This window comes from Erpetoichthys calabaricus, chromosome 12, assembly GCF_900747795.2.
Source record: "Erpetoichthys calabaricus chromosome 12, fErpCal1.3, whole genome shotgun sequence".
Taxonomy (NCBI): domain Eukaryota; kingdom Metazoa; phylum Chordata; class Cladistia; order Polypteriformes; family Polypteridae; genus Erpetoichthys; species Erpetoichthys calabaricus.
This window is the reverse complement of record NC_041405.2, coordinates 564,351-587,427: the sequence shown is the minus strand read 5'-3', so window position 1 is coordinate 587,427 and position 23,077 is coordinate 564,351. Positions and strand designations below refer to the sequence as shown.

General features: G+C 46.8%; 1 protein-coding gene across 1 annotated transcript in view; it reads right to left on the bottom strand.

Annotated features, from left to right (window-relative positions):
• Window positions 1-23,077, bottom strand: part of LOC114642422 (uncharacterized) — a 217,128-nt gene that overhangs the window by 135,474 nt on the left and 58,577 nt on the right. The window contains exons 11-14 of the mRNA XM_051934827.1: window positions 20,471-20,771; window positions 17,074-17,433; window positions 14,977-15,306; window positions 14,866-14,900 (exon numbers count right to left, since the gene is read on the bottom strand). Of these exons, the coding sequence (XP_051790787.1) occupies window positions 14,866-14,900; window positions 14,977-15,306; window positions 17,074-17,433; window positions 20,471-20,771 (1,026 nt within the window). The remainder of the gene's footprint in view (window positions 1-14,865; window positions 14,901-14,976; window positions 15,307-17,073; window positions 17,434-20,470; window positions 20,772-23,077) is intronic.

The following is a 23,077-nucleotide window of genomic DNA, read 5'->3' as shown; positions in this document are numbered from 1 at the left end:
TTCGTGCCATCCATTTACCAGACCTTTTATTATTATTATTATTATTTTTATTATTTTTTACTTCTGTTCTTCCCCGTCACCAGTCGGCTATTCGGCCATCTCATCAAAACGGAGTCCCGTCTGTTTCGGCTCTGATTTCTGGAGTTTCAGAGCGTCTGCTTTACTCTCTGCGGCACACACACACACACACACACACACACACGCACACACTTTATCACGGGGGTCGAGACTAACCTGAAGTCCCAAGCAGAAGAGACAGCAGGAGCGGCAGGAGACGCATGTCTGGCCGAGGCTACGAACCGACTGTTCACTTTCAATTTCGGTGTAACAGAAAACTAGAGGAGCAGGGTGGGCCGGTCTGGTGTTTGTTGGATGTTTCAGAGGAAAAATAAAATAAAATAAAAAAAATAAAATAGCAGCGTGCCACACCTCCCGACTGGAAGCTCACGGCGTTTGACTCTCATTTTCTGCAAAAAAAGGGAAAGAAATTTAAAATTATAAAATGCAAAACAAAAATGAAATTGCGAAAGAAAGATTACATGTTCAGTTTATAATTTTAATTTTCATTCCTTTTTTGGCAGATCATGTCTCCCACAGTGCGCCCCCTCGTGTGTGTCGGTGACTGACAGTTTGGCTCCGCTTCACGGACACGACGGGGCTTCTGACGTGAAACGCGAACTGAACTCCGCTGCCGTGGTCTGTGTGGCACATGAAAGCCCCCAACCTCTCGATTCAGACGACACATGAGGTCTGCTTTCTCTCCGCCAGTCCCGTTCGAAGCCTTTGGAGCCCAAGGCGGGATGGACCGACGGCGCCCCTCGGGGTTGTCAGTATTAGCTAACTTACTGGATGACCGGCTGGGGTCCACCTCGGTGTCCAGTCTTTGTGTACGTACAGCGGATTGTATTGGAGCGCACGCCCCTCGGGTGATGACGCCCTAAGTGGTCGCCATGTTGTTTATTTTCCGTATTCCGGTATCAGTTCACTGCCCGCGTCTTTCTTCTGTGCTCTTCGACTCCCGATCGCCCCTCTCGTCCCCCTCGTGTGCACGTCAAGTTTCCTCCAACCTGAAACACGAATGACAGCCTCGATGTGTGTGAGTGTGAGTGTGTCTGTGTGTGTGTGAGCCCCGCTAGTCAATGGCGTCCCGTCCAGTGCTGTCACCTACGCTCCTATAAATAATCCATCCATCCATTTTCCAACCCGCTGAATCCTAACACAGGGTCACGGGGGTCTGTGGAGCCAATCCCAGCCAACACAGGGCACAAGGCAGGGAACCAATCCCGGGCAGGGTGCCAACCCACCGCAGGACACACACAAACACACCCACACACCAAGCACACACTAGGGCCAATTTAGAATCACCAATCCACCTAACCTGCATGTCTTTGGACTGTGGGAGGAAACCAGAGCGCCCGGAGGAAACCCACGCAGACACGGGGAGAACATGCAAACTCCACGCAGGGTGGACCCGGGAAGCGAACCCGGGTCTTCTAACTGCGAGGCAGCAGCGCCACCACTGCACCACCGTGCCGCCCTCCTATAAATAATAATACATTTTATTTATATAGCGCCTTTCCCATGCTCAAGGCACTTACAGAATATAATAAAGAACGGCAGAATATACAGTATATAGCATTGTAGAAACCAGATAAATAAATAAAGAAGATTAAGACAGTAAATTCTGAAAAAAACAGACAACATAATTGATGGTCTCGCACACACATACAGGTTACGTTGGCATCTTGACAGAGAAGTAAACTGAGATAAAGGTAATAAAGTCAAGTAGAGCTATAAACGCACCTTGATGGGTCCTTTGGGTCCTCTTGGACTTCTTGCTTGACAAACCGACATTTAATTCGGGGTGGAGGTCTCTGCAGATGAAGTTGGATCTTTGGGCTTTGGAAAAACTACTAATATGCAGAAATATGAGAAATCTTGACTGTATGGTGGGCTACAGGCAGATGTAGAAAACCTGAAGTGGGCCGTGTGGTTATGTACAGCGAGACCCCCCCTAAAAATGAGGAACCCACTGGGATTTCACAAATGTATTAACATCTACTGAGGGGGTTTACTAATCCGGTTGCAGAGCCAAATGACATAAAGGATCATTCTGAAGCCTTCATGTGGGTGGCACTTTTAGAAGCCACAAAGGGTCCCCTGTGGTGTCCAACTGCCATCCTGGAGGGTCGCGGTGGCTGCTGGTTTTCATTCTAACCCTGTGGTCCATTTTTACTGCTCATTAACGTCTCCAGCCTTCATTGACTTGATATTAAGACTCGGACCCCCAATTGTTTATTTTCATTAATAAGCAGACGAGCAAAATGTTGAAAATAAAGAAAGGTGAAGATCTCGATAAGGTTGATCTCTCAGGTCACTAAAACATTTTGATTTTGTTCTTAGAAAAAAGAAAATCACCGGGTTAGAAAATGTCTGCTGTGACAGAATGAGAGCAGCAACAGGCCACGGAATTGAAGAACGAGTTTAATTAACAACAAGAATCAACTTTAAATTAAAAAACTGCTTGGAGTTTATTTGGCTGCCATTTAAGGATAAGAAAAGATGGAATCTTAAAAAAAGAGAAACCTGCAATTAAAATGAAGGGAAATGAAGTGAAGTGAACATCAAAAAGTTAAAATGAAAACCTGCAGCCCCCCAGGACCTCCCCCCTCCCCCCCCCCCCCCACCGCTCTATGGCACTCTGGGGGGCTTTAGGACGTCATAAACGTGACTTCTTTATTATTAAATATGAAGCTTTACTTTTATTAAGTGCCGTATTTTTACTGACTTCAGTATCTCATGTAAACGATTTCTGGTCGAGAGATTAGGATTTCAGAAAAGGCCTCAGCAGGTGAGTGTGAAACTACGGGGGCCACAGTGGGATTTGGGTCTGTGAAGTGAAGAGTCACCTCAGGACCCCCGACGATAAACACGCAGACCCCTGGCTGTCTTGGCAGATAAAGGGGCTTCAGGGGCCGCAGATTGAAGTCTCACAGCACTTTATTTAATTGACAAACAAGCAGCTGATTTGAATTGTTAGATGTAGGAAGACCACCGAGGGCCTAAAATGATGTGAAGAAACACACGTGGAGTTGAAGAGGAGACCAATGACACCCCCGATTACAGCCAGTCAGCTGTCCCAACATGTCACCTGCCAGCGTGTGTCACCATGAGTGGGGTCATCCGAGTACCTGAGGTCCTTTTATTGAGTGATTGGTTCACTGATCGTCAATCCACAGCACACACTTGTGACTCACACACACACACACACACAGGTGTCCCACAGTGACACTTTGCACTGAGATGTCACACACACACACACACGTAATGGCTGACTTCTCCTTGACTGGCAGTAGTAGATCCAGGATGCTCTTCAAATGTCTTCCCGTGTCTGATGTTCTCGACACCTCTGAGGTTGTGTGTCCCGTGTGTCCCATGGGTGTCGTGTGTTTGTGTCCCCTCAGAGTGGCCGCGCTCTCGTCGGGGGGATTTCTGCTCTGATCGTCCCTTTCTCTGATCTCTCTGTTGATCTGCTCCATGCCATCTTCATCATCGTCTTTGCTGATCTTCTGCTCTTTTGTTGGTTTCACTTTCAGTCGCGTTGTATTTCTAATGTCCTTCATTGTCCTGACATTTATTTTATTGTTATCTGTTTATTCTTTAAATGCTTTACTTTCACAGACGTGTAGAGTTTTATGATAACTTCTATAAGGTAGACTTTGAGTTTAAAGACCCCTTTAGATTTACTGCTGACAAGTGAACTTCTCCACTCAGATGTTATAAACTTGTCAAACTTGCTCATCTTCTCCATTACATTTGGTCCAAATTAAAACTGAATTCATCTCCGTTTGCACTAAGTGGGCACACAGACCCCCAGGCTCTTCAGCAGCAGGTTTGTCCTCTGTCCCCCCTCAGACTCCGATGTGGTGGGCACTCAATCCAACTGCAGTGCCGGTGCTGTTTTTAATTTCAACCAGCAGATGGTGCTGCTGCTCTAAACCTGAAGACACCATGACAGGTAAGGCAGACACAGCGTCAGTGATGTCTACACGTCAGGTGGTCTGCAGTCAGGACCCCTCAGTCCAGTCCCAAAGTGAGACCCCTCAGTGCGCCCTGAAGGACAGTGAAGCTCTTGAAGACGACACCCTGACTTTAGTGTTTAACATGGCAGCAGGGGGGCTGAGGGTCTCACTCAGAGAGTCAGTCATTTTGTCAGACCGACGTCTACATCTGTGTCCCCCCGCAGTGAGTGGTCCGCTCTGAATTGTCCAGTGAGGCCTCATCGTTTATCGATGGAGGACACAGAAGTGGAGCTCAGGCCACACACTTGAACACTGCGCTCTGACGTCTGCTGTGGAGTCGAATGAACAGAAGTGGAGGAGAAGAAGACAGAAGACATGGAGTCCTGGCTCTGCAGGCCATCGCTTTATTAGGCTTTAGGTGACCAAAGAAGAACAAACTGATGACATGAAGTCTGAAAATGAAATAAAAAGAAGACGACGAGGACAACGTGCTGCGTGGGGAGGCCTACAAACACTCAGAGTGAACTATGAACACAAATAAAGTAAAATCTGTGAAATAAGAGGCAGACGTGAGAGGAGCAACGACAGACACAGAAACTCAACCACCAACAATGAAACCTTTAGGGTCACAAGAAGTAAATGTCCTCACCGTGTGACAATAACAGGAATGAAGTGTCGCAAGCAGCAGAGCAAAGTGACACCAAAAAACACCTGGGAACAGATGTGAGGACTAGGAGAACAGCAATGGAGACCACCAACCACAATGGAGACCACCAACCAGAATGGAGACCACCAGCCAAAATGGAGACCACCAACCAGAATGGAGACCACCAGCCAGACCCAAAGCACAAAACCCTGAAGCTCTCATCTGTACAGATGGACAAGTGACACTGATGCCACCAGAATGACTGGCTGACTGACTGACTGCAGCTTCTCTCCCACTTGATGGTCTCAGGTGGGTTATAGAAATGTGCTCAGGACCCCCCACCTTGGACAGCCCACTCAGGAGTCCTCAAAGTGATTAATGAGGGGCAGCCCGAGGACCAACTGCTTTCTGGTTGCTTTGGCTCATTTCCTCCTCTTAGCTGACTGTGGGTGGGCACATCTGGGTGGGCCGATGTGGTAAATTACGCTGAACCTTGAATCACCACAGCTTCTTGAAGGAGAGTTCAGGACAAGGTGAGCTTGAGGAGATGTCAATGAGGGGTCTCTTACAGTTCAGGTCTTACAGTTTAGAAGTAACAAAGCTGCTGGGCCTTTCATTGTTGTCAGATGGACTGGAGAGCAGGATGAGCAACACTCAGAGGACAGCACAGGGTCACCTTAGAGGGTCACCTTAGTGCCACCGGTCACTCATCACACACTAGGCAGGTGCTTCAGATTTTTGATCTTTTTTTCCACCATGGAGCTGATGTCACACTTGTGGTTAGTGAAGCCAACGGCTGGGTGTTTTACCTGCAAAATCAAAATAAAAAATAAAATAAAATCAGAAATGTCCGATCAGAATCGCCGCCACTTCAAAGAAAGCAGGAGAAGATGGCCAAGACCACCATAGTGCACCTCCGCCAGGTGTCTGTGGTGCTGACGTTCCACCCTGTGCTCTTCATCATCTCTCTTTAGCTCTCAGTCTGAAGTCTCGTTGTTTATGGCCGATGACAGAATGACGTGTGACATGTGATGTGTCAGTGTGTCGTGGGGTCTTGTGTCTGACGTGTTGGTCATTTAACTCCTTTGTGACTGACGTATTCTTTATTTTTACTTTTTATAAAGACTGTGACTCAGAAGTGTGTGTCGTGTTTGATATGCGCAGTCACCCTTCATGACGTTGGCCCGAGTTACTGACGCCAGCCTGTCCATCAACACTCTGACTCCGTCCTGACCTCTCAGACACCGACGTCTCTAACGACCGACTAAGACGACTGCGCCCTTTCTACACAGCGAGGGACTTCAATGAAATCAGCACCTCACGTCATCAATGGCAGCTCTTCAGCTGACGTCACTGCCCTCCCCTGGTCTGCTCAGACTGGTCTCAAGCCCCCCCCCCCCCCCCTCCCTGAGACGTTCAACCTTCCGCTGACCCAAACATTCCAATGACTTTGGCTTTGGCTTTCATTGAGCCTCAGCACTCACGGTGGTCCTCACTTCTGGTGGTCTGCTGTGAGTTTTGTTCTCCTTTGCTGACTGACGTGTTTAGTGTTCATATGTTGCCTTTCATGAAGTCTTCCTTTAAATAAAAAATAAAACTAATAATTCAGAGTGACCTCTGAGTGCTGAGCTGTGGGCCTACTGGTGCTGTTCACCTTCCAGCGGCATGAACACGTGAAAGTGAGGACCCCACCGGTGATATCTGACCGGTGTGTGTGTGAAGTGACCTGCTCAGACTGTGATTACTGGAATGAGAGCTGGACATTCAGACCAGGATGACGGGCACAGCGCTGAGACGCTCAGACCTGACATGACGGGCGCACATTGGGTGCCACCTTAGTGGCCTCTTTAAACCAAACGGACAAACTGCATTCATGGGGTAGAATGTCCACCGTCTCCTTCAAACTTCACTAAAATATCAACAGGCAGATTCTGAATGGGAATCCGTGGGATTAATAAAGTTATCTAATGTCATGGATAGGAATATAAGGAACAATCTGGTGAAGTTTGCAGATGATACCAAGATAGGTAGATTAGCAGATCATTTGGAATCCATTATATCATCACAGAAGGACTTGGACAGCAGACAGGCTTGGGCAGATTTCTGGCAGATGAAACTTAATGTCAGTAAATGTAAAGAATTACACATTGGAAGGAAAAATGTTAGGTTTGAATACACAATGGGGGTCTGAAAATCGAGAGTCCACCTTATGAGAAGGATTTAAGAGTCATAGTGGACTCTAAGCTATCGACTTCCTGACAGTGTTCAGAAGACATTAAGAAGACTAACAGAGTGTCAGGTTATATAGCGCCTTGATGTGTGGAGTACAAGTCACAGGAGGTCCTGTCAAGCTTTATAACACACTGGTGAGGCCTCATCTGGAGTCCTGTGTGCAGTTTTGGTCTCCAGGCTACAAAAAGGACATAACAGCACAAGAGAAGGTCCAGAGAAGAGAGACTAGGCTGAGTCCAGGGCTACCGGGGATGAGTTAGGAGGAAAGATTAAAAGAGCTGAGCCTTAAGGAGATGAAGAGCAGACATGATTGAAGTGTTTAAAATGATGAAGTGAATGAGTCCAGTGGACTTTAAAATGAGTTCATCAAGAACACGGGGACACCGTTAGAAACTTGTGAAGGGGAAATTTCACACTAACATTAAGAAGTTTTTCTTTCCACAAAGAATGACAGACACTTGGAATAAGCAACCAAGTAGTGTGGTGGACAGTAAGACGTTGGGGACTTTCAAAACTCGACTTGATGTTTTTTTGGAAGACATACTGTAAGTGGAAAGGACTGGCGAGCTTTGTTCGGCTGAATGGCCTGTTCTCGTCCAGAGAGTTCTAATGTTCTACTGCTCAGACATCATTTGCTGTTGTCCAGCATTGGTCACTTTGGGTCTGTTCTGTCAGAAACTTTCTGATGTCCTTCACCACAAAAACATGACATTAATATGATTGTCAGCCACCACTTCACAGTTCATGAGGTAAGTGACATATGAAGGAAATGTCACTTTGGGTGGAGGATTCCTTGAATTCATTGATTCATGAAGCTGATCAGATGTGCCGTGTGCTCCTCATGACTTAGAAAAGTGCAACCCAACCGCATGTCCTTTGACGGCAAACTACACACAAACAGAGACAAACAGTAAAACAGTCAACGTGAATTTCATTTCTACAGCTCAGAGTCTGAAAGCAGAGCGCTCAGCGAGTGTCCACGATGTCACTGTTCTCATCCTCAGCTTACTTTATAACAAGAACTGACAAACGTCAGCGTTTAAGACGTGCGAGCCTCACGACTGAGTGTATTCGACTGTTTCACTATCAGGGGACTGTGCAGAGGGTCTACTTGATTTCACTTTGTGTCTCCAGACTGTGAAGGGCTCTCTGAGTGTCTAATTCAGGTGAAGGCGGACATTTTTATTTGATTCTTTGAAGCACAAATCGTAAGCTCTTCATGATTTAAATAGAATTTGCCACAGAAAACAAATGTCCTGGACAGCCTGAATGTAGGACACGAGACAGAAAATCAACACTTGATGTCCCCACGACCACCACACAGGCCTCACCCATCTGAGAGGTGATGAACAGAACTGGACCCTAGTGAGTAAACTGTGGCAGACATTGTGTAAGGATTAACTGACCTAGAAGTACACGGTAATGGAGGAGTGACACACCGAGAAAGTGACATCCTGCTGGTTTACCTGAATCACGCTGTTTGATGTTATTTACCTTTATTTCCTTTGGACTTCTGACTGGGACCACTCTCACCTGAAAGAGAGAAGAAAAAAACAATTCACAGACACTGAGCACTGAACACAACAAACCATCTTAAACATCACCAGTGGTGGTCCTAAGATATTAAAGGCAGATAAAGAGGGGTGGGGGGCACATTTGTGAGTTTGAGGCCTGTAATGAACTTTGTAAGCCTGAGCCATCACAAGAACACTGGTGGTGATTTGGGCCTCACAAATTCACAAAGGGCTGAGGTGCCCACAGTCTGGAAAAGGCCAAAGGGCTACAAACGCTCTAAAGTGAGAGGGGACCATCAGAAAGCCCTGGCCAAGATGAACCAAACGTTTGCATGTCTGACCCTCACAGCGCCTTCAGGTCCTTTCAGATCTCTTGTTCCCGATGCTGACGGACCCTCTTCAGCTGCCCAGGACATCAAAGTTTTCTGCCATCTTAGCCCATAGCACCGATGACCTCAACTTCTACGGCAGGTGACATTCTGGGTGACCTCATGGGCCGTAAACAAACAAAGCTCTTAAATTGAGTAGAAATGTATTAAAGTGAAAGGGGGGTGAAAACTGACCTGACAGACCAAGCAATTCAATTATGGGATGTTTAACTTGTTTTTTTATTAATTTGGAGAATTGTAAGAAAGTCACAAAGCTTCACCCTGAACAGATGAAACCTGGGGGGCACTTTTACTGATGTCAAGCACAAAAATAAGTCAAATGTAACCTGCAGATGTTATGAGGGTTAATATAATTAATTAAATACTTAAAATCAAACAAAGCAAAAAAGGGTAAGAACTAAAAAAACTATTTTAAAATAAAAAAATTAATATAAAAATGAAAATGAGAAGAAAGACAAAATATAAAAGACAAGAACAGCAAAGGCAACCTGAATGAAGAGCAAAACCAATCCAAGAATCAGAAATCAAACCAGAAAACAAAGTCAAACGTCAAAGTGAAGACCAACAAAGATCCAAATAAGAGGAATTTACCAAACGGGGGCCCACAGGAGGTGTAAAGAGAGGACTTCAGGTGACACTCGTGTGCCCTAACTGACTGTGGGGGGCAACGGGACTACGGTGGAGTCACAGAAAACAGGAAACACGTCAAGAAGGGAGCAGCGGAAGGTCACAGCAAACAAAGCTCTGAAGGTAAGAAGAGCAGAAACGCAGGAGGAGACCCCACTGACTGGCAGGGGATTTGCTTCAGTGACACGAGGGGTCCGAGGTCAGACATGGTGGCCTAACAGCACTGAGATCAGTGACTACTGTGGGCACATGAGAGAGTTCAGCTGATGGAGGATTCGTTTCTGCCCAACACTCCTGTTGACAGTAAATATGGAGGCCGATGTCACTGTGCTGTCATCGGTCCCACCAGTAAGTAGAGACTGTCATGATCAGACCTTTATCTTTGACTTTTTTATGATTTCTCGTTGGCATCAGAAGATTCTTGAGACTTCATTTTAGGTTTTAGAGCTCATGGAGTCTCGTGGTCTCGTTCGTTTTGGTGTTTTTAATGACGTTGATAAGACGTCTCCTCGTCTGCTGTGGTGCCCTGTTGATTTAATGGCCGTTGCCATTCTCAGCTTTATTGGTTGGTGGTTGCTATGCTGTTGTCAGGTACGGCCAACCAGAAGTGTGCAGCACGTGACATCACCGGGTCAAAGGTAGAAAGGTCAGCACCCTGCAGTTCCTGGGCAGGTCGGACTCTCCGGTAATAAACTTTGTTTTCATTCTTTGCTGTTTTTGAATTCCTGCTTCTGATTATTTGTTGCCCTCCAGTTTACAGTTTGGCTCTGCTGACGAGTTCTGTTTTATTATTTTTTATTGTTCAGCGTTTCCTGACTACAGTTTCTCACACTCGTCCTCAGCTCAGTTTTCCTAACCTTTTACTTCTGACGTTTGCCTTCAAACTCCTGACTTGGTGACATCTCCTGACTTCAGGTCCTCTCATAGCTGCTGTCACCTCAGACTGACAGGACACAAGTGACCTGAGGAGTCACCACCTGAGTCACCAAGTGCTGCACGTGAATCTGAAGATGGCGGCGCACAGCATGAGATGGCAGAAGAACACAACAGGCCTGGTGATTGTGATGCACAGAATTAATAATCTGAAATGTCGTGACATCGAGTAACGGATTGTGATCAGAGACGCTGTTACATTTTATTGTCTTTCTTTGCTAGATGAGAGCTTTCATACGTACATGTGTTTCTTACTTACCTGCTCTCCCTTTATTTGGTTGTGTTTCTCTTTCACTTTTGTTCCCAAATGCCAAGCTTGGACGTTTCCACTTTTCGTGTTCTTCTTGTTGTATGGCGTCTGGAAAAACAGGACAAGCTGAGAAAGGCCGAGCGTCTCTCACAGGTCCACTGATATAAAACAATCTGCTGGCAGACCAGGGTGCGTAAACATGAAGGGACAAGTGCCACACAGATAGTGAATGTCAAGGCCACTTCACACCTCAGGTCAGGAGGACATGTCACGTGTCCCGCTGTTCTGTGTGACACTTCATTATGGAGTGACACTTTCTAACAACCGCACTACAAACTCACTTAGGTGCTTCATTCTGAATGTCACCGGTGGCACTCATTGGCTGTCACACCTTGTGAGGCTGGGAGATCAGAGGAGGTGACATCAGGCGTGACTAGAAGAGGTCACGTCTAACACTTTTGTCTTGTTGTCACACTTCTGGGGTCTGTTCTTCATCACATGTGACAGAGACGCCTGCCTGCTGCTGCACATGATGTCACTAAAATGTTTCAGAAGTTGAAGGTTGTGCCTGATGATCAAGTTGCAGGCCACCATCAACAGTTAAAAGACCTCAAAGTCACTCTAAAGTGACCCGTTACGTGACAAGTGCTTATTTCATGTTTGTCCTTTTTCTCCACTTCACCTTCACACCAAATGAAGTTCTAATGCCTAAAACTGAAGTTAATGTGACAGAATGTTTGTATCTGCTCAGATGTCACCGCAGTGTTGTCTCAAGAGGGGACCTGAACTCAGTAAAGTAGACAACAAGAAATTAGCCAATGATAACCCTGGATATCCCAGCTGAGCATACATCAGACTACATCAACCCACCATGAGGTCGAGTGTCACACTGTGTGCCCAACAAGCATCACCCTGCCAGTCTAGAAGGGGACACATGGCTTAGGGTCACCTGGTGTGCCAGGCTCTGCCTTGTTGATTCAAATGATTTTACAATAAGGGGCCGTGACGAGAATCTGCCAAGGACAATAAAACGACCTGAAGTACCTACAGGTCACTATGGCACCACCAAACTCAAGGCCTCATCCAGACTTGTCCAGAGTTCACCATTAGCCAAGAGTGAAGTCATGGAGTGAACTCGGCAGGGTGGGCTCATGGGGTCCACACACTGCCAGTCTGTCACTGACTGTTAGTCTTAGTGTGGACTGTAAAGGACAAGGAGAGCTGATGAAGAGGATCACAGGGTTGGTGCCCATGAGGAGGAGAACATGGGGTCAGATTAAAGTGGACAGGGGAGTACACAGGAATGGAGGGGCTAGCTGGACACAAGTGAGTGGTGTGCTGCCAGTGTACCTGAGTCAATAGGCTGATTGTCCTCTTCTGTTTGATTTCCAGATCCATTGTCCATCTGACTGGCTGTAGTCTGACCTGAAAGAGAGTTGAAGACAAGTTAGAAATGCAGACCACCGGACAGAACTGCCACCTCAAAGCTCACCAGCATCTTCAAAGGGCAGCATCAGGAGTGACACAGCAGCTCAGTGCCAACCTAAACAATGTGCTAAACTCACTGCCATGGGTGGCATGAGAACGCACCCACCTGCCCCCTCAATCAGAGCTCCATTCCTAATTGGAGCTTTTGAAAGGCCTTCACATATCAGCTTTACATTGCATGCAAGCGTTCGAGAGCTTCAAGTTTGCTTCTTCCACCCCACCTCACGTTACAAGTAACCTTCACAAATACGTTTTTGAAAAGCCGTACAGTTTGAACTTTACGTTGGATCATCTTTATTAAAAATGTCAAATTTCATCTCACGATGATGCACAGTTTTTAGGTTCAATCCCCCCACCACCCCCATTACAACACCCCTCCTGAATGAAATTCCTGAAACTCCATAAAGCCCACATTTCAAGTAGGACCACCAGCAACTTCAGGCAGAACTTTGTGACAATCAGTGAAGCCATTTCTGACTGAGTGGAGCACAAACAAGAAGAGAGACAAAGACACAAGACGTGACCTCAGCAGGCGGGTGGCGTTCTCATGTGATCTCTGTGGAGTAGACGGTAGTTGTGATCATTTCTAGTTATTGGTAACATCTAAGGGGATGCTGAGCGGCTCTCCTGGGAATTGTGGGCTTTCTGTAAAGGAATAACTCAGTAAACAGAAAGAAACAAAGAAAAGGTGACTGACGTGGAGCCGGGGAGTGGGACTGAAAGGCGCTATATAGACACAGCATGGAGAGGTCCTTCATTCTCATCCTCCTTCAGATTTACAAACCACACCCTTGGGTACGCAGACCCCAGGCCTGCCGAGTGGTCTCAGTGTCTGCCACACTTCACCTGTCACTAAAACTCAGAGTGTCCCCTCAATCCGTCAGCCTGTCTGTGCTGACTTTGCTGGCTGACCCCTCCTTACAGACGGATGTCATCCTCAGCTGGACTTTGTGACTGTCGGAGGTCATCAGTGTCACTTTTACTGTGTTTGTGTGTTTGTCTTCACAGCTGTCATGTTTCACGGCTCGCCATTCTCTGCCATTCTCTAAGTTACATTTGTTAGTCAGGATAGCACAGCGGCTACCATACCTGCCTCACAGCCCCAGGGTCCCGAGTTCAAGTCCTGACCACTCACTGTTGCCCACCCAGTTCTTCTCAAACTAATCCTCATAATCTGCTCTGACGTGAGCCCCTCTGACTTTGTGTTATGCTGCCCTTCACTCAGCTGGCACACCTAGCACTTCTCTTACACTCTGCTAATGCATGTGTTGGAAGTGTGTGGTTGGACATACATGGCTGCACTGGCCTGTGTGTCACACGTGTCCTCTAATGTTTAACTTGTCCAGCATTGTGTGACTCTGATTGACAATAAAATTAAGAGACCAAATAAAACAAAAGATGGTGACGTCTGCTGTCTGTCTGCCATTCTTCATTCCTCAGATGACTTGTGCGTCTGCTCATGTGTGTGTGTCTGTGTGCGAATGTCCCTACCAGTTTAGTCACCCAGCACCTCAGGGGATCTTTGTGATCAAACAGTAGCAGGTGTGTCACTGACCTGCTGGACTTGAGGGTCTGAAGTGAGATAACATGAGACCCCAAATGTCTTACTAAACTCACAGACCTGCTGGACATTTGGCTGAGAAAACACCAAAGGAGGATATGCAGGGGCGTGGGGGGCACCAGGGGTCAGTCCACATGTCACGGTCACTTTTAGAAGATCATTTAAATACAGACTTTTGTTAAAAGCAGACCTGTATATGACAGTAATGTGTAGTTCAGTTGTGCTTTCCTTCCCATCAACCACCAAGTGCCAGCCAGGCACAGAAGAGAACAAGATGAGTGACCGAGTGACACAAACGTGACGCTCACCACTGAGTGACCTCGACATCAAATCAGCTGTTTGTGTCCTCAGGTGACGTCCTGAAAATAACAATAAATAGCTGGGCAAACAAACTTCAATAAAGTGCCATCACTAAGCAGGGCGTCATGTGACACCGGCCAGGTGATCTCTTTGAGGTCTCAGGTGGTCTCGGCTCATTTTTATTTTTTACTAATCTGACGCCTTTCATGTTTCGTGTTCCCCTCACATCAGCTCTGCGATTCCCATATGAATTTCTCTAATGAAGTCCATCATGAGAATCAGAAGCTCAGTGACAACTGGAGAGAAGAAAACAGCATAATGGGCAAGACGGGCATGAGGTCACTTGGGTCACTAGTGATGACCATCACAGTCAACAAATGAGGGGGGATTAAAAACACAATCAGAGCCAGAAGAAGGTAAGGAGCCATGAAGAAGAGAGGACATGACAGGGGACATGTCAGGTGGGGGTAAAGTCTCCTGTATATCTGACACTAGGGGGTGTCGGTGCAGACCTGTGAGGCAAACAGTGAAGGTGGACATTAAGCTCAGCAGTCAGTGGGCCTGAGGATGAGGAGGCTCATCATGTCTCTCACCTGCAATGACAGAGCAGCTCCTCTCAACAGGCGTCTTCATCATGTGCTCCACTCTGCAGATGAACTCCATGTCCTCCACGTCACTATGTGTCCGAGGGGTGAATTCAGCCTGACACAGCATTGAATACCAGTTATCTGTTATTGACGGCCCATACTGACTTATGGTGGGTTTCCAGTCCCCTGTACGTGGCTGATATGTCCATTTGGTTCCCTTGTGTCTCCTCATCCAGGTGACTTTGATCTCTTTGGGGTAAAAGTCTGACATGACGCAGGTGAGGGTACAGCGCTGACCAAATTCAGTGAAGTGGACCTGCACATCTGAGACGGTGGGCTCACGAGCAAAACCTGAAAGAGAAAGCAGAGACAGTCAGGGTCCTCAGAGAGTGCACAGCGCCCCCCACAGGCTGACCTCTGCTCTTACCTTTTAATAATCCCCTCACAAGATATCTCTCCACAGGTTTATCTGAGGCCTCGTGATGCACAACACACACACAGTCCGAGTCCAGCAGGTCACTCAGAGTCCGTGGGGTGAATTCAGCCACAGCCTCCACTCTGTAGCCCCTGTCCCCTCTCACTGGGGTCACTGGGTGGGCTCGGATTTCTTTCTGTCCTTCCCCACTGACCCGTAGCCAAGTCACCTTGATGTCCTTGGGGTAGAAGTTCAGGATGGAGCAGCTCAGGGTGCAGGGCTCACCAAAGTCCTTAAACTCAGTCACCTGTATGTCTGACACAGTCGGGGGGCACCGCAGAGCTGGAAAACAGAAGAGAGAGGGGGGGGGGTCATGTGGAGCAGTGGACCTCCGTGACAGGGACACACATGACAGACTCGTACGTCTGCCTCAGGACTGGTGGGACACTTGAGGAGGGCAGGTCTTGGGTCTCTCTGGTCACAGCGTTCTACTTGTTAATAAAAACTAAAATGAAATGTCGTTAATAATAAATAAATAATTACGTAGTTAATGAAAATTAAATAAAAATAGAAGAAAATGTCTGAACACTACAATTAAATGACAAGAGGAAATAAACACAAACGTTAAACTCGTGTCTGTAATTCTGATGTTCACCCCACTTGTCTTTGTTCTTAACGTGACGCCGAGTCTCTGTGACCTCGCTGTTGTCACGTTGGCTCAGACGTGAATGTCGAGTTGTGTGTCTGTGTGACTCTCGCTGTCTGCTCCGCCATCGTCAGCACTTAAACTGAGCCCCCACATCAACAGATGTGTCCCAGGTGTCATTGTGTCACTCATTTCCTGTCACATTGTCATCTGGCATCAAGTAAATCATCTCACCGCGGTGTCACCTGATTGCTGTGGCTATCAACACAGACATGTAGACGTGTGACATCAGTGTCATCGACTGAGCTGACGTTACACATTTACTGTTAGTCGTGTCACTTAGTGCTGATGGTTTAACGTGGGCAGTGTGGTGGGCACAGCTTGTGTTCCTGTCACTCAGTGCCATCAGCTCACCAGGTGACTGCCAGTCTGGTTGTAGAGTCTGCGTGTTCTCCTCGTGTGTATGTGGGCTGAGTGTGTGACTGGCAGAGGTGACCTGCCTTACCATTGGATGTTACTGGTGTGTCATTAAGTGTTGTCACTGTCACAATACGTTTATTCCTATGTGTGTTGTGGTGTAAGTGACGTCTTCAGGTGGGCTGCATGCCAGGCCTTTGGGGGGCTCAATCACAGACACACAGCAAAGTACAAAAAGACTCAGCAAGGAGTGAATGGCCTGAGGTGTCACTGTGAGCAGTAGGTGACATAAAGACGCAGGGACCAACGCACTCTACACAGGGCTGAATGTTAATAAGCAGCGACTTCAACAGAATTTCAAAAATAACCAAAGTAAGAAATCAGTGAGGAATAAAAATAAAAACACTTTGAAAGTTTGGGAATGAGGAGGAGACGACGTATAGTGAGCATTAGGAAATATAATAAGATAAATAGAAAATAAGAGCGAATGTATACAGCGATATGAGCCTGCGGTGTCACATCATCAGGACACTATGGAGGTCTGTCACAAAGTGTCACCTTGGGTGTCCAGTCGTCAGGGTGACAGGTCCACAGGCTGATTGATGTTCACTTTATCAACTCTAAAGACAACTCTGCGTATTCAGACTCGCTCAACAGCGGCCACGTCAGTATTATGGTGAGGAGGACAAAACAACGACAATGTGACAAAAACTAACTGCTGAAAAACTAAAACTAAACAAGAAAATACAAAGAAAAACAACAACATAAAAACTAACATTAGAAAACACTAAAAATATAAAACTAAAGAAAAACTAAAAAATACAATTAAAAACTTAATAGAAACTAAAAATAAAGAAATATCTAAAAACTAGAAAGACCCTTGTCCCCTTTATTGTCCCCTTGAGTGTCCCCTCGAGTGTCATGGTGGCTGTCTGACGGCTTACACACTTTAAGTTTTTACTTTCCTGGCCGTTCACGTCAATCTTTTCCTCACATTTCAGTGTAAAGTGCGGACCTGCAATGAGAGAAACCACCGAGGTGCCAACCTGTGGACAGCAGCTTCCCAGAAGTCTTCTCCACGATTGTCACCTGCTGGCTCTTGTGTGTCACCCTGCAGACGTACTCCACGTCATCCACGTCAAGCAGTGTCTTGGGGATGAATGTGACCTCACTGTCCACTCTGTAGCTCAGGTCTTCCTGTCTTAGTTCTGATGTCCTGACCTCGGCCTGCCACTCTTTAGTCCCCGCAGTGACCTCACTGTCCTTCATCGTGTCCCTCCTCAGCCAGGTCACCTCAATCTCTTTGGGGTAGAAGTCCTGGATGGAGCAGCTCAGCATGCAGGATTTGCCGAGACCGTCCCACCTGAGAATCTGCATGTCTGACAAAGTGGGGGGACGCAACAGACCTAAAACAACAAACAAAAGGCAAGAGCAGGTGACCACAGTGACAAAGACCACCACTGCAGGAGCCAAGGGGACATAACATGTGGCACAGCAGTCATTTCTGCAGGACTTCTGTGTGTCATTATTATTGATTTTGTTTTATTATTGATTAATTTTTCTCTCTCTGTTTAAGTTTGCTTGTGTTCCTTGTGCTCTTTGAGAAGACCCCCAAGAGGTGAGACCACCCTGATGTCACGGCTGCTGTGTCCCCTTCTGTCTTCATAGTCGAGCCACAAGCAGGACTGAGCAGCTAAGCCTTCTGTTCTGTGATTTCTGTTGGATGTCCTGCTGATTGTCCCTCTTGTGTTGTCTGTTTCTCGATGATCTACTGGACTTACTGGACTTATTTAGGGGGACTTGTTGGGTCTTTGGCTCTGTGAAGACTCGCTTTTCAGTTTTCTGTTGTTTTGTTAATAAATCTTTCTTTTTATAAAATCAGTTTGATGTCTTTCTTTGTTCTCATGACAAGGTTTATGGTGACCCTCCTACTTGTGGAGTTTATGATTTATTTTTAGGACCCTTAAGTTTTCTTGAAGGCTTTGGTCCCCTTTGGGCCTGCTAGCCCTGAGTCAGGCCAGTCGTAGTTGGGATGAAGGCCCATTGGAGTGAAGCTGTTCCAGGCAGTGAGCCACATGCCCGTCTCAATATGGCTGCCGAGTGGTGCTCCTCATGGCAGTGGTGTGACAGAGAGATGCTTCTTTATGGTGATATTGTAAGAGAGATGGAGGAGTAAAGCAAACACAAGTCTAGACTCTCTGTCCAAACCCTACAGCCAATCAGATGTCCTGGCACTTAATGGCTTCAGGCAGCTTTAGACCAATATAATGCTGCTGTGACACAGTGGGTGTCACACCTGTCCCCCCAATACCATTTGTTAAGGTGAAGCTGGCCAGCTGGGTGGTTGGCTGAGAGAGTCCTGCAGAGAATCACTGGCCAAACTGGTCTGAGGCAGTTACCCCAACCCTATCATAAAATTACAAAGACTGTCCTAAAATCTTAACCATCAAACCATTGCTGTTCTTATCAGTGATATAACACTAATGTCTAAGTTACAAATAAAGACATACAAAATATTTATCAACTTATATACAGAATATCAAGAAGACAGTCCTAAGTGAAATCTCAGTTCAATAAGTAATAATGTGAAGCTTCTCTTTACTGCTGACCACTTTATTGGTCAGATTGGCCAGGACTGACACGGGGCTGGCAGTGAGTGAAGAAGGTCAGCCATCTTGTCTCTTTTTACAGTGCAGGACAGCTGCCCTTTCTCACTCACTGTCAGCCGCCATTGCATTCCTGGTTGAAATGAGCCCTCATTTTAATTGGATTATTTATTTATTTATTTATTTATTTATTTATTTATTTATTTATTGAAGATGAACTGAGCTGCACTTTATTGTTTGAGTTAAACTGCACAATGTCCTGTTTGCACCAACCTCTTGTTGCTGTGTGTCCTCATTCACCTGCTCCACATCAGTCTAAACCCATCAATGAGTTCAATTAGGTGATGCCAGCAGCGGGCAACCTGGGCATCACACAGACATCTAATTATAACGAGACTCTGAAAGAGGCCTTGGGGACAGTAGCCCCCCCAAAAAGAAAGCTGATTAAGGCACAAATAAAGACCTCGATTTGATTTCTTTTATTTCATTTCTGTCTCCTATTGGATGTAACTGAGAAGCCAAACTTCATGTTTTCTTCAGGATGGTTTGTAACGACTTGTCTCCGAATACAGAAATAACAGAAAAGACGTCAACTGAAGGGAATGACACTGACAGTAAAACTGCTCTGTCACCCTGGGCGAGGCCGAGTTAGTCACCTCACCTGTCATTGGTCACACTATAGGACACAAATGACCGACACGTGTAAGGACCCTGCGCAGAGAGCTCACTCAGGAAAGGCGCTACATAAAATAACAACATGGTGGACACAGTCAACAAGTCTTAAATAATTTCAGTCAGTCAGCCAGTCATTATCCAACCCACTGTATCCTAACACAGGGTCACGGGGGTCCGCTGGTGCCAGTCCCAGCCAGCACAGGGTACAAGGCAGGAAACAAACCCCAGGCAGGGCGCCAGCCCACCACAGTAAATAATGTCATCTGACAATAAATCAGCTTGAGCTTCATTTATAAAGTGAGTGGCAGTGCCCGGCCTGTTGACATTATGACCACACTTCACTGACCCTGCTGTCCAATCACAGTAAAGGTCACTCCTGGCCTGGCCTCCTGCTGCAGCGCCCCCTAGTGGCTCCAAGTCTAATCATTAAACATTTCACTCTTCATTTACTCCTGCAGTGGAGCAGCACATCAGCTGTAAGAGGCGGTGATGAATACTTTAAAGAGATGAACTCTGACACCATTAAGTGCATCTGCTCAGCTGATAGACGAGAAAAATATCTGATGAGTGTAAAGAGCAAATAAAAGAGGAAAAAATAAGAACAGAGCAGACCGAGAGCTGGGGGGCACACGCTGAACACACACCTTTAGCACACAATGGACGGCCACACGCCTTTAACACGCTGACCACTGGGAGATTCACACACAACACCAGCAGTGGGTGTCATGGTCCTGGTCTGCCCTCACTGGTTTCTCTTCTGACCACTTTGACTTTTTTTAAAATGCCCTCACAGGCTGGTGAAGTGCAGCATCAGGCTCAGAGATTACTGGCAATGAAGGAGCTGCTCCATGGCTGGACGTGGCCTCTGCTTGTCAAGTTCTACCCCTGACTTTATAAACCTGGAAACAAACCTGAGCTCATAACCATAAGATGAATGGTGCAGATTAGAGAAAGTAAAGCTACTAACTGGTGGTCTGATTTGAACACTGAAACACACAGCATGTTGTAGAGACGTCATGACAGAATGTCACAGTAGTGAAATCCAACAAAGTCAAGTGTGAAGAGTGCCTTGAGTGCAGAGCCCATACTGGGAGGACTGGACCTTAAACTGCAGCTCCACACGACACGTAGTGCTGACAGACAGACAGACAGACAGACTCACCAGGTATGTTCAGCTTCTCACTGCTCCTCTCCATGGTGTCCCCTCTCAGAGTCTTGTGTTTCACCACACAGATGTACTTCACATCCTCCAGGTCACTCAGAGTTCTGGGGGTGAAGATGGCCTTAGACTCCAGCTGGTAGCTCCGTTCTCCTCTCTGAGGGTCACACAGTAAAGTCCTGATGTCTGGTCCCCTCTTTCCTGCCGTGTGGCAGTGCCAGGTCACTGTGATGTCTTTAGGGTAGAAGTCCTGGATGGAGCAGCTCAGGGTGCAGGGCTGGCCAAGTCCTTTAAACTCAGTCACCTGAATGTCTGACATGACAGGTCGATTGTGCAGACCTGAGGAGACAAACACAGAAGGTGAAAGGGCAGGTCATGTGACTAAGTGAGGTCACTGGCTGGAGGTGAGGAGTCACATGACTGATCATACCAGGAATCTCTGAGCAGATCTTCTCAATGTGTTTCCCCATCACAGCCTCGTGGTCCACTCTGCAGATGAACTCCATGTCCTCCAGGTCACTCAGGGTCTGAGGGGTGAATGTGGCCTGAGACACCAGTGAGTATTTGTTACCCCTCAATACAGGCCCACACTGACTCACTGCGGCCCCCCACTCCTGTGTCTCTGCCTTCACAGTCTTCTGTGTTCCCTTGTGTCTCCTCATCCAGGTCACGTTGATGTCTTTGGGGTAAAAGTCCGAGACGGCGCAGGTCAGGGTGCAGAGCTGACGAAACTCAGTGAAGTGAATCTGCACATCAGAGAGTCTGGGACGCCTGCTATCAGCTGGAAGAGCAGAAGACGAGATTGTGAGAAGTGGCAGAGATGGCGGCCAACACTGAGGCTTTGCTTCAGACTACGAAATAAAGGATTGAATTTGACATCACAGTCTCAGTTAGGGCAGCAGAAGACACTTTGGCATTTCTGATATTTAAAGATAATAAAATGAAAAATGTAAAAACAATTCAGAAATAGAAAGAAAACTTGAAACAAGAAGTTCTACCACAGTCGGCCAGTCTAACTGGGACCAGCCACTGAGTAAACCAGTCTCACCTGCTAACTCCAATTTGCCAGACTTCTTCTCTTTGGTGCTCCCCATGAGGGTCCCGTGTCCCACCCTACAGATGTACGTCATCTCCTCCACTTCACTGAGACTGTTAGGAGTGAACTGCACCTCAGAGGTCACCTCATACGTGTTATTCCTCCTCTCTGGGTGGCTGCTGGTCACTGTGGCTTTCCACTCAGCTGACCCTGCAGTTACAGGCTGATGTCCACCCTCTGCTCGGACCCTCAGCCACGTCACTGTGAGAGCTTTGGGGAAAAACCTGGAGATGGTGCAGCTCAGGGTGCAGGGCTCACCCACCTTAGTAAAGCTGAGCATTTCAATGTCGGACAGCAGGGGGCGCCCATCAATACCTGTAAACAGACAGGACTGGTCAGTCACTTTCAGATTCATCACAATCGATTTCAGTTTCATTGTCTGTTTCAATGTCACTACCCAAAGACACATTCACTTTGTCATCACTGCTGATGAGAGGGTCCTCCACATCACGGCCCCCTATCACCATTAAGAGTGTGCAGCACCTGGGCTGTTGAACAACGTTTCTCACCAGATGCCATTATGTTGTTATGAAGACGCACTGACACCATTACCAAGGTCACTCTTGGTCCTAACACTTACTTAAGACGCACCTACACCACTGACCGAGTGACACTCAGGACTGACGCTGTTAGCACTTTTACAGCCCAAGTAATCCTCAGGTCTAATGCTGACGTGAAACGTGACTATACAGTTGTCCACGTGACACTCGAGTCTAACACAGGTCAATACAGAAACTGAGGAACCAAAAGACTTCTCATCAGTAAAGAGACCCTTCAGCCGAATGAACCTCAGGACACGGTGAGGGGTCTAAGATGTCCTCACTCTGCTGATTCTCTCGTTTGTCAGAAAGTCGTAGGCCCTTCAAGTCTGACTCTGAACAACTCCAATGAAACCATCAATCTGATTTTGTTTAAACCTTCTGCAGGTTCCCATGGCCAACACAGCTGATGATCATCAACTAGCCTGGTATGACTCATCTCTGCTGTCACCAATGTGATCGTTCATCATCTCCTCAGAGGGTCTTTGTATGAGAACACTGAAGATGAATGGAGGATCAGACAGGAAGACTAAAGTTTTAATTTAAGAGAAGAGAAGAGGAGAAAGTCCAAAGACAAAAGGACCTCTGACCTTAAACATGAGAGAGCGGGACAAACACCAGGGAGATGTCCAGTCCAGTGCAGCGCACACACACACACACACACACGTCAGGCCATCTCGGCTCATGTGTTAGGGTAACGGAGGACTTGGGGGTACCAGGATGAAACTTCTAAAGACGAGATGATAAAGTGCAGCTGGAGTGTAATGAGAGCCCAAGTGAGGCGACTCCTCAGTGCAGTAAACGACTTTTGTGAAATCAAACGTACTGTGAAGGGGATTAGCGCGTCATGGCTGATACTTTGGTTTATTCTTCATGACCTTTGTCATAACCCTAACCCTAACCACGACCTTTACTTGGTTTGGGGGTCTTCTAGATTCAGGATTCTGAATGTTCCATCACTTTCTATATTAATGC